General features: G+C 40.3%; 1 protein-coding gene across 4 annotated transcripts; it reads right to left on the bottom strand.

Moving 5' to 3' along the window:
• Nucleotides 1-2180: 2180 nt before the first annotated feature.
• On the bottom strand, nt 2181-12058 carry Ctxn2 (cortexin 2). Of its 4 annotated transcripts, none has more exons than XM_021157099.1 (2): nt 11394-11985; nt 2181-2621 (listed from the first exon to the last, which is right to left on the bottom strand). In XM_021157099.1, the coding sequence occupies exon 2, from the start codon at nt 2565-2567 to the stop codon at nt 2319-2321; it is 249 nt and encodes an 82-aa protein (XP_021012758.1). In that variant the 5' UTR covers nt 2568-2621; nt 11394-11985; the 3' UTR covers nt 2181-2318. The 4 variants fall into 4 exon arrangements, with proteins under 4 accessions (XP_021012758.1, XP_029330213.1, XP_029330214.1 ...); XM_029474353.1 differs by having other exon boundaries at nt 2190-2621; nt 11975-12058; XM_029474354.1 differs by having other exon boundaries at nt 2190-2621; nt 11627-11897.
• Between the last annotated feature and the right edge of the window lie 497 nt (nt 12059-12555).

Below are 12555 nucleotides of genomic sequence, written 5' to 3'. Positions count from 1 at the left end.
GAAACAGAGATGATGACTGTTCTCCTACCCCCAGCTCCCAAGAGTAAGATGCACACATGAAAAATAAAAGCCATGGATCAAGTACTTCCTGTCAGTGTGATGCTGGGAGTGGTAGTGTATTGGGAGTTGATGACCTGAAGTGGTACATTCCTTATGATTGTGTCTCACTCCCCCTCTCCTCTTTCTTTCTTTTCTTCTTTCTGAAATAAATATCTGATATTGTGAAATTGTGATATTGTCCCTGGGACAAATGGAACCTCTGTAAGTTGGACATGAATCTTGGGGCGGGGTGGGGGTGGGACTACAGAAACCTGTGTCACAAAGATGATGCCCTGTGTTTGGGCACAGATGCCTTCCAGCAAAGTCAGCTGAGCTCAATTTACTGAGTTACTCTTGGGCCAGATTACCAACTGGGTGTGAGGGTCTCTGAACCACCTGGGGCACCAAGAGCATCTTCGATGTCAAGGCTTGTAACAGAAGAACCATAGCCAACATAGATATTGTATAAATCTTCTAGGAGCAAGTAAGGAAACAAACAGAAGGCCCATCAGGCATCTTTCTAGGGCTGCTATTTGGGAATGCCACAGACACGATTAGGAATCTTGGTAGAAAGCTGTAGAGGCCAGGGGGTTGGCTCAAGGGGAAAGGGTCTGCTGTGCAAGCAGAGACCGGAGTTCAGATATCTACCATGCCTGCAAAACTCAGGTGTGGGGGAAGCATTATGACCTCAGGGCTGGACTGGGAGTGGTATGGAGACAGAGAAAGAATGACACATTTACCCGCTCTATAGTTTTCAGAGTGTTTTTCCATTCTTTACATTTCCATACTCTTACCAGCATTCCTGAGAGACACAGCCCAGGCTTCTCACCCTTGCTTCACGGATATGGAAACTGCCCTCTGCTCACTTTCTAGGTTATGAAGCTAGTTGCTGAGGTGAGCCGACATTGGAACCCAGGGAAAATGCTCGATAACTTTAATCCTTTCCTTAGCTCTCTGACTTCCCAGATAAAACCTGTGGCATGTTTAGGCTGTTGGTGTTTACAACAGTCTATCATGTGTTCATGTCTCCTCAAGAATAGTTTCATACCCTATGGCTATCTCTCCCCTGAAGTCCGCTGAACTTAGACAACTGGCTTCTGGTGGCATGGCTCCAGAGGTGGCAAACTGGACACCTTGCCTCAGTACAATTATCCCTCTTACTGGGTAATGTTGGAGCTGTTTCTTTAGTACTAGCCATGAAGGAGGATGGTGAAGCCGGTGTGAGGCAGGACTGGCAGGGACTCTACACTACAGGATCTCACTATAGGAGGTTCTTCAAGGCAGAGAAGAGTGGCAGGAATTCTGAGAACCTTCACATCTGCAAGCTTGCAAGGTTTGCCTGTTAGTCTTCTGAATTTGTTCCACTGTGAGCTTTCTGACCTATCATCCCTGTTTAAGAAAAAATATTCTTTCCTTTGGGGGCTGAAAGACTTTTGAACCCAAGTGTTGTGTAGTGATTTCCTCTGAGACAAGCCCTCATCTTAGAAAGAAGTTCCTCGAGTCACAGAATGCTCTAAGGGGAGGTAAAACATTCTATTAAGGAACCAAAAAGCCCCAGGAAGTTTCTGAAACTGACCAGATACCCTAGCTCTTTCCTCCCCCAAATGTACATAAGCAGTAAGAATTGCTGAGAGGTGCTCTCAGACAAGCTGAGATGCCTGGAAGAGGTTCAGATCACATGAGCTGCCTCAAAGAGACACTTTCTAATCCATGGATGGAGCTGCCTGCAGGCTGTGCCCTGAGCTCCAGGTTCCCAGCCTTTGTGAACTGTCACTAGCTCATGCTGGCATGGGCTATTGGTGATTCACCGTTGTTGTGTCATTTCTGCTCCTATAAGTAACTCTTCATCCATATTCCTAGAAGTGACCCCAGTCTATCACCAGGCTGAGTAGAACTGTGTTCATGTCTCTTTCAAGACATATTATCACACAACACAAGGGTCACTAAAGCTATGCTGTGACTCCAGTCAGGAGTGTGGAGAGGGTAGATGGGTTTGCTTTGCAAAATTCCTAAGTTAGCTCATTAGCCTGGGCAGATATCAGAAAAGAGAATATGGCAGAAGAGGTGTGGTTTCCGCTCTATGAATAGAAACCTCTACTGAGGAGGAAGACCAGGGAGAACACAAGATTGTACACAGCATGGTGGATAAATCAATCATGGATGTTTATTGAAGGACATGAATGGAATGATCCTCTCTCTAACAGCACAGGCAAGCTAATTACAGATGTGTTTATCACATGTCTCAATGGAACTGGGAATACCATGAATCAAAGCCACTGTCAGGCAAGTGCATACTCAAAGGTCCCCTTATCAAACTCTTCGACTTCATCTTCCCATGTAGAAGAGGGCATGCTACTATATGGGTCTAACAGAATCTTGAAGCATCTGATAATGAGAAGTCCCAAGAAAATGCACAAGATGCCCACAAAGGCAAAGCCGGTCTTTTGCTCCAGAGACAGGGAGGATTCAGAGACTTCGTGGACACTCATCTTTGCTGAGGAATTGCCACAGTAGGTGCTACTCATCATTCACGGCTGCATCGCGGTGGCTCTTCAGAGTTCCTGCTGGAATCGGTTCTCTGCCTAGGTACAGAGTGAACCCAGTTTAGTTTCATCCACGTGTGGCAAATGGACAAGAAATTATAAAGGCAGTTATTTTCAAGCCTCCTTTATTTGTCAACAGTGTTTGAAGGTATCAGATATCGGTCAGAATGAAATTGGCACTAGAAATGTGTACTCCATAGCAGTAAATGCAGAATTATTAATGGACACAGAGATCCATGCCTGCATACTTTAAACAGAAAGCAAGCGTGGACATGACCATCATACCATTAGCACCTAGTGCCTTTTATTCAATGGGAGGCAGTTGCTACTGCTCTTTTGATCTGAATTTTCATCTAATTTTTCTTTCATTTTTGCACATGGAGATAATAGCACAAATAAAATGAGAATAAGCTGTTTCCACTGTTTAAAGTCCAAACTTCAAGGTCTCTCTCCAGGGCTATCTTTTAAAACGTGTTTACTTTTATTTTATGTGCACTGGTGTTTTTGGCTGCATGTATGTCTATGCAAGAGTGTCAGATCTTGGAGTTATAGACAGTTGTAAGCTGCCATGTAGGTGCTGGGATTTGAACCCTGGTCCATCTGAAACAAGAGTCAGTGCCATTAATGGCTGAGCCATCTATCCAGACCTCTCCAGGGCCATTTTGTCTGAAACAAAACCTGATTCTTTAAATGGCTGCAATATATTTTTTTGTTTCAACTCTTGTTTGCATAGCTTCTTCTCGATGATTTGTGCCGTGTGTGTGTGTGTGTGTGTGTGTGTGTGTGTGTGTGTACGCACGTGCGTGCCTGTGTAAGAGAGAATTTCTCACTCTGTAGTTCTATAGTCCAAGCAGTCCCAGAACTCATGGTAATCCCTCTGCCTCAGTTCTCCTGAATGCTGGTATTACAGGCAAGAGCCACCACACCTAGTTTAAATGTCACATTCTCAAAAATAAAAGCATATTTTAAAAATTACATGAATACAGGCAATGCCCAGAATCATACCCACAAAGAGAATAGCACAATATCTGTGGACATTAACTACCTCCCAACATCTACATTCATTTTCAAAAAACTCTAAATCGGTGGTTCTCAACCTGTGGGTCACGGCCCCTCTAGGGGTTGAAAGACTCATTCTTTCATAGAGGTCCCCTAAGACCATTGGCAATATAGGATATTTACAAAATGATTCCTAACAGTAGAAAAATTACAGTTATGAAATAGCAAAAAAAAAAAAAAAAAAAAAAACCCAAAAAACAAAAAACAACTTTATGGTTGGGGGTCACCACAACATGAGGAACTGTATTAAAGGGTGGCAGCATTAGGAAGGCTGAGGACTGCTGCGCCCTAAATAAACATAAAATCCAAGTTTAAGGTGTGTGTCCTTTGTAATTCAGCTAACTTTAAGACAGCTCGCTAGTCCTCCTTCTAACTCATTCCCGTCCCCATCCCCCTTGTCAATTATTGATATTCTAAAGCTGCAACTAAAATTTTAACAAAGTTGACTTTAAATAAAATGGAGTTCCTTGTTTATTTTCAGGAAAGCAACTGAAGGAGCTGGAGAGACGGCTCGGTGGTTAAGAGCCTTTGTGCTTGAAGAGGATGGGGTTTGAGTCCCAGCACACACACATGCCAGCTCAGATGTTTACAACCCTAGGTCCCGGGCAACTGATTCTCTCTTCTGGCCTCCAAGGGCACTAGGCATGCATCTATATATAGACATATACATGTATGAATCATCTCTATGCATAAAATAAAATAAACTTTACAAAAACACTAAGATAGATCAAGAGATGGGTGAGAATGAATGGAGAGCGTAATATGAAGGCTTGGAGTTTTCAAACTAAAAACATAGAGATAAACGCTGTATTTTATAAAGAATTAGATTACAGAAGGGCTGTATCTTCAAACTTCCAAGGACAGAGATACTCCCTACTTCTGCAGTGTTGATTGGCTGGCCTTTTGGTCAATAAAAGGGTAAAACACTTTAAAATCCCTTCGTAGAACATCTTTCCACCAAATTGTCTTAATGCCCTAGCAAATAAAAGTGTGCTTTGTATTTAAAAAATTAATTTTTAAGCTTTAGTTAAGTAATTCAGAATGATCTTGCCAAAGGCTGAGTTCTTTTGTTATTTATCTTGTAGGAAGCATGGGAAACAGGATTAAGCAATATTTTCTGCTTCTGATTTTTTTTTTTTGAAAAAAAAAGTCAAATTAATGGTGTTTGTAAGCTGCATTTAACATTTTTGGGAGTGTGTAGGTAAGAGGAGCCAATAACACCCCGTGGCTAAGAAGGGGTACTCCTCTTGCAGAGAATCAAAGATGGGTTTCCAGCTTCTATGCCAGGCAGCAACCCATACACCTGGGTAACTACAGCTCCAGGGCACCCAGTGACTTTGCCTCTGAGGGACACAGCGCCCACGTGTGTGTACTTACACACCCACACATAATTTAAGATAAAAATAAACCTCTAGAAACAGAGGGGCCGATAGCCTTGGTTTGGTGGTGGATACTACAGTGTGCCTGTAGTGCGGGACTTGTGGCCTAGCAGCTGGTAGCATCCCCAGCACTTGCTATCTTCCTTCAAGAGCTGCCTCAGCTGCAGAGAACTGCCCTACCAAGGGCGAGTTTCCTCCTGGGAAGGATGCTGTTCAGCCATGTCTAGCTCTGGCGCTCCTCATGCTGTCACTTGAGGATATTTTGGGTATGTATTGCACAACTCAGCTCCTAGCCACACCTGCTTCATTCTCTATCCTTTTCCAGGTTTGGAGCCCCAAAGCATTTCTTAATAAACATTTGGGCCACCAAACTGCCTCAGAGCCTGGTTACTGGAACAATTAACATCACAGGACCTAGAACATCTGAGCAATTTTAATGCTTTGTTCATCTTGCCATTGCGTAGGAAAGACCTAAGCAGAATCCAGTTGGGTATTTTAAAGATATCATAGAGTAAACATGTACATGAGTTCATAGCTGGTCACACGAGAAGCAAACTAGCTGACCTTGGATTAGTAATTAAGCTATAGATTCTGTTACCTATTTATTTTTAAAGATTTATTTATTTATCTTATGTATATGATTACACTGTCACTCTCTTCAGACACCAGAAGAGAGGGCATCGGATCCCCTCATTATAGATGGCTATGAGCCACCATGTAGTTGCTGGGAATTGAACTCAGGACCTCTGGAAGAGCAGTCAGTGCTCTTAACTGCTGAGTCATCTCTCCAGCCCTGACTCTGTTATTCTTAGTAAAACCTACCAAACAACTAAAATGGCAAACCAACAACAGCAACAACAACAACAACAAAATGTGTTTTCCAGAAGCAGCAATGAACCACTCAGCTCATTTGTTTGACTGAACTAAAACAAAATCCCTCCCTAGGTAGAGATACAAAAGTCCCCCTTTTGGATGTAATTTATCAGACATACGCCAAGTCATGCTTTGTTCTTAGACTCTTAGACAGTAAGTGAGTTAATGAATTAATGGAAAAAGAACCCTTTCTAAATTTGCATATCATCTTTATTCAATCAGTATCTGAACTGGAATAAATTAAGTATGTGGATGGATACAGTCTTTGAAGAATAAAGTTATTTTTTAAATCTAATTCTAAACTATCCAGAGAACTTGAAGTTTCATTTATCAGTAGTTGACATAACCAAGAGAACTTCCATTTGGTTTCAAAGCCTGGCCTTGAAGATAAGCACTACAATGCAACAGCTCAATCACTGTCCCTCCTCCTCTCTCCTATTAAACTGATTAATGTGGCACTCTCAAAAAGACACGATTCTTCATGATCAGAGATGGAAAACGGAGGTTTCTCCTACCAACTCTGTGAATTTCCCTTTATTTTCTAAGGAAACTATATCATTATCATCTTATTTTAGCACTAATCTGTACTAGAAAGTACAGATATCAATTTTATATTTGATTTCTGTGATTTTTTGTTTGTTTGTTTGTTTGCTTGCTTGCTTGCTTGCTTATAATTTCTGGTGTAGTTACCCCTTCCTTGCTGTCCAAGCCTTGGCTGTTACCCTTTGCAGGAGGAATATTGTGGGAAACTTCAAATTTTCTGAGCTGTGTGGGGATGTGAAAGGTGTGTGGATAAAGAATTTCTCAGTAAATGAAAAAGGTAACCATGACAACAAACCTAATTTGTAGTGCTCAATCTTTCTATTACTGGAACAAATACAGAAGAAATGCAGTGCTGTATTAGCAACAGACGCTGAAAAGTGACCCAAATCTTTCAGGTTGAGATTGGGAAGTCTAAAGGTTGAATGAATTTAAGGCAACATACGATTATTTTCTTACCGTTTTCATTGAAAAACAAACAAAACAAAACAAAAATGGAGACTGAAGTGCGTCAGTGCTGTCCTTGATGCAAGTTACTGGCGAACTTGGTAACAATGTGCCCTAGTGAGCATTTCACCTTTATGGAAGAGGCAGACATAATTATTTAAAAGTCCTAAGTGCACGGTGAAGACTTGACTCCATAACCTGCTTTAGATTTTATAGCCTGGAGATATGCTTTCAAAGGTGACTAAGCGTGAAAAAGCGAACAGAGTTAGTAATAAGATAACTGTTTCGCTTTTTGAAAGGAGGAGGAGGAGGAAATTATGAAATGATTCGTTAGTAGTAGTTAGTGTGACTAAGTAACATTCACTAGGTAACTGCCGGTGCTAGGCAGGCACTGAGGAGAACATGGGAGAGAGGCAACCTGTACTCTTCAGCTTTCCACTGCAGGCAAACAGCAAATCATCGACTTAAAAGAGAAAAACTTCCTTCTGGCCCTCTGATCTGGTGGTTTCAGCCATGACCCTGCTTTTGGTTCTGGAGTGTGGCTCAGTGTGGCTATTATCTTGGCAGCTGGAGGGAAGGAAGGGCCAGGGTCTCACTGTCTTCTTCAAGGTCATCTCTGCAGTGACCTAATGTTTTTCGACAAAGCCCATCTCCTCCTAAAGGCTTTACTTTTTCCCAATAACCCCGTGGCTTGGAGTCAGGCTTTAACAGATGGGTCTTTGAGGAAAAGTTCAAATAGCAACTGCTAAATTAGCCCTTTGTTAATTTGATGCTAGCATGATGAACTTGGGACTTGGGACAGCATGATTTAGTAATTTTGAAATTCATGGACCTTCTTTTATTATCTCTTTGTAAGGAAGATGTGAGATATGCCTAGTTTTGTAGTGTTTTACATATTTTCACAAGCACTGTGCTATCCTAATAAGTACCAGGCTCTGTAATCATGAAGATAGGTCTTTAGTGTAGTATCACAAAGGTCTAGCCTTACCTACATACTCTTTCATCTTTTAGAACAGTGACTAAAACAGTGACTAGGTTGAAGACATTGAAGTGATGATTACAAACTTCCACGTAAAACTTGGCTGAAATCACATGGAGCTACCAGAGTTGAGATTCAAAACAGTTCTAATGACTCAAATTCTGAGATTAGCAGAAATATTTACAAAATTCTCACATTTGAAGATAAAGGACTGAAATATGTGAACTGAAAATGAAGGAGATATCGCTTGATAATTCACATGAAATAAATATTCAAATTACCATTAATCAAAAATTCACATAAGTTGATAATATAAAGTTGATGATATAATTGACAAGCAGAGACAATCGTAACTTGAATGGGAACAAAGGATCCAGAATGGCATTGTCATGATTATACCCCAGTCAAACAGAAATGATTTAATAGGTAATCAGTATTCAAAATATTTATTGGACTGTTGTTACATGGGAGTAGATATCACCTTTCCTCTCAAATAGCTTCCAGCTAACAAGAGAGGAGAGCCATGTTCAAACAAGAATAAAGCAATTCAGTCTTCTTATGGGTAATGAAGAGGAAAGCAAATTACATTCAACATCTATTACATTTCTCTCATGCAGTAGTGACTTACACATATTTTATTTCAACAACCATATTGATTAATTTTCTTATCTTACATATTTATAAGAGATTAAAAAACAATGCTTCATGTGAGAAGCAATCAATGAAGGGCTGTATGAGTCAAGTATGTGGAAGAGGGTGTGGGTTTGAAAGCTATTCATCAAGATAGGATTTGGAACCCAGTGAAATGTAGTGGACCATGAGAAGAGACCCATCAGTGATAGCTCTGCTCTATTAAGCTTGAACAAATGTGAAAGCAACATTTTCACTAAACAGAGTAAAGAAAAGAAGAAACATTATAGACTTACAATGTAAGTGTGGTTCTCAGGTAAGGAGTCAACTCGGCTCACTTTGTGCAACATGAAATCCCTAGTAGGGCTAATACTTTGAGTATGATCATTGAGTAAAACTGGCAGAGATGAATAAAGGCATGACTGAGAGATCCCAATAGTCAGAAGTATTTGCAACCTTAAGCTTAAGAGAAGGCAATTATTAAAAGAACATTGAAGAAGGCAGTAGATACATCAGACATCTGAAGGTTAGAATTGTTCAAGGTGGATCCAGGAGAAGGTTGTTGCAAGTCCAGCAAGATGCTCTTTGCTATTACTGAGTAGTATTGAATATAGGAAAAACAAGCTACCAATAATCCATAATCCAGTTCCCCTTGCAGAAGGAAAATTACATCTCCTAGTGGACTCAGAAGAAGCGCTCAGGATCATGAATAAATCCACAATAGGAATTCAAACAGAGCTAAGAAAGTCACAATTTCTAGATGAAACATTGAAAAACTTTCTCATTTTGAAGTAAGAATGGAACAGCATTGGTAAACGAGGCCAGATATCAGAATTGTTTCACCAGTATAGGAATTTCTAGAATGTTAACAGATTGAAGGAAATGTGGTATAATGGTTAAAGAGAAGATGGAATTGGATGGCAATAAAGTTTGGCAAAACAAGTTTTATTTGCATAAAAGTAAAGGCACACAAGGATAATGCATTCAAATGTAAACATTTTCAATAATGACTTAACCAGATATTTGATTTTTTAAAGAAGAATTAAGTCAATTCATCTAATGTTTAAAGACCTGTTGTAACTTCCATTTTTAAACAAAATTTGAGTTGAGAAAGAATGATTTTGTTAATATCTTAAAAGGAAAAACTTAGAATTTAATGAAAAACCTACATTACAGGAAATGCGCAGTGTAGTACATAGTATATGAGTGAGTTGCACTGAAAAACTTAGAATTTAATGCTCTTTAAAAGAAAAGGTCGATCTAGTAGAATGGTTGAAAAGGAGAAACACAAAGGTCCAAAAAAGCCTACTTGTGAGACCAGCTCTGTCTACATAGGCAGATAAAGCAAACATGGAAACCCTTTGGCCTTCATCCTTGAAGCACTTGAAATACTGGTGCTTGAGGCCTAGCTTTTTTCAAAGAATTTCCCAAACTTTCATATTTTATTTGACATACAAAATGAATTCTGTGTCTCATTTCAATAGCAACCAAATCTGAAGTTTTAAAAAACATATCACTAAGTTTTCTCAGCTCTGTCCCTTTCCATTAGTATGGAGTATAATATTATATAATATATTGCTAGCAACAATGTCACAAACAAATGAAAGTCTCCAGTTACAACACTGACTACTTCATGATGAGCAAGGTCTCAAAGCCACTTTTCACCCGGGATTAAAGACACATTTTCAGAAATTGGAAGAGATAGAAAAGTACAGACTCATTAACTTCCATAGAACAGATATTGTAAAGCTAATGTCAGGAGGAAAATTATATTTTAGTACTATGTTCACTGAGACATAGAAAATGAATGAATTATGAGAGAAATAGATTACAAAGGAACAAGGCTATGAATTGATTTTTATTTTACAAAAGCCCATATGAAAACTAGCAGTTGTCAAGAGAATAAACGAATTTTTAAAAAAAGAAGTTGAATGTAAGCCAAATCCAGGTAGAATTTACTTTAAGTGTAATATACCCTGGGTTACTAACATCATCGACACTGCTCCGATTCACCATCAGCATCCCTCTATGGAATGATTGAAATACTCAAGTGTATTGTTATATGAATTCTGCCACTGATAAAAGATTGTTAATTTTGAATTAATGATTCGATACTTTGGTAGTGAGCAAGCACATTCAATGTGTCTCTTTTCTTTCATAGCAAACGTCAGATACAGGGCTCTCTAAGTCCTGATGAGTCATAGCACTGGCCCATGGCAGTACCTGTAGATATCAAAGGGCCCTATGTCATGGAGTCACTTTGTAGTTAACAACAAATAACTGACGACAACAACAACAACAACAACAACGTCCTCTGTGCTCAGTTGTTTACATCATATCATTGCCAGTAACTGACCAAAGAGAGGAGTATTTTTATACCTGCTATGCAACCTTTCGTGTTCATGAGTAAATGTGGTAGGTCTGTTTTTTCTGTGAATTATTTACTGATTAGGAGCTATCAAATTCATTTTTCAAAAAACGGTTATTTAATTGCCACAGAATAGCATGCAGTAGCAGAAGCTAATGGTAAAGTGTAGGCACCTCCTAAGAAATACACAAGAACCTCCCATGTCTTTATTTTAATCAACAGGTTTTCCTTCTTGTTTATTTATTGAGCAATAACATCACAAACATTAAATCTGAAATAGTTATACTTGGAGTGCAAGATGATTGCACTCTAATGAGAGGATACTTGTAATTTTATGAAACAAGACATGCAAACTCAAGCTTAAAAAAATCACGAGCTCTTCTGTACACAAACAACAGACCTTTCATCCAATATAAAGGTTGCTGAATCCTGTTTAAATAAGCAATAGCAGAAGGCATTACTGAGGCCACATCTGTACACAGCTATCATTTAAGAATGGATGTGTTGGAATCAAAAGAAAACCTTAAATTACAAACCCAGATGTCTTCTTCATCATGCTGAAGTGCATGCATTTTGGTTTCCTAGAGTTCCAAAACCTCGGATCTTCAAGAATCTACCCCAAAGCTCTGGAGACGTCAACCTTGAGAGATTTCCCTTAAGAGAACAACTGGCTGGCTCCTCAGACACCCATTCCTTCCAAAGCACTCGTCGATCTGAAAATTCTCAACATGTCTCACTAAAGAAGCCTAGACCATTGCTAGTGTTCTACCTTGTGTTGTCGCCAGTTGCCTTCTACATATTAAGCTGCAGGGAGCATGGAAACTTCCTACAAGACATTATGGGAGAAACATCAGCAATCTGTATACACACAACACGTTTTCTTTCTTTCTTTTTTCTTTCTTGACAGCATCAGCAGCTGCAGAGGCATTCGTTTCTTTTTAGAATTTGAGATCACCAAACCTACAAGCTCTCCCTGCCCCCCACTCGACTCTCTTGTTTCTAAAATCCAAGAGAAAAAGGACACCTTCTCCTGGGGACTGGCGCTGGAACCCTGTTGGTGAATGCTGAGGAAGGGGGAGAAAGTTACTTCGCAGGCAGCAGGGATGGATGGGCTCACCTTCCATGTTTGTTGCCATGGAGATGAATTCCAGCCAGTAGACTTGTTGGCAGGTTTGTCTGTGCTCGCCGATCTCGGTTCGTGTAAACGGCGTGTTCTGAGGACCTGCGTGGAGTCACAGGACCGTGGGTAGCGCTTTCCTGGCCTACGTGTGTAAATAATGTCTGTGTCTGGGTGAGAGACAGGACACGGGCAGCCGCGGAAGGACCCGTGCGCGAGTGTTTGCAGGAGAATGTGTGTGCATGTGTGCCTTTCTCCGATGTGACGATGTGTAAATATTTGCGAGTATGTAGATGTGAAAGCAACGAGGTGGGACGTGAGATAGGGAAGGGACTAACAGCAGCAACAGGGTCTGGTCTTCAGGTCCGTCAGAAAAAGCGGAGACCAGGGCTCGTTTTCACTCACATCGCATCCCGAAGCTTAGCAATCGGGTTCGTCACTATTTGTGCTTCCCGGGGTAGTGAGGATTTAATTAATTCATTGCGAAAATCCTTGTCTCTGTTATGTCCCCAGCTGTGCCGAAGGCATTTCGCTGTGAGTGGAAAGAGCAGTCTCGGGTTGTTAGAAGGCACTAGATTTTT

Source organism: Mus caroli, chromosome 2, assembly GCF_900094665.2.
Source record: "Mus caroli chromosome 2, CAROLI_EIJ_v1.1, whole genome shotgun sequence".
NCBI classification, from domain to species: Eukaryota; Metazoa; Chordata; class Mammalia; order Rodentia; family Muridae; genus Mus; species Mus caroli.
This window is presented reverse-complemented; position numbering and strand designations above follow the sequence as displayed.

Coding starts and splice junctions, on each gene's coding strand:
- Ctxn2 (XM_029474353.1), bottom strand. CDS start 2,567: ATGATGAGTAGCACCTACTGTGGCAATTCCTCAGCAAAGATGAGTGTC.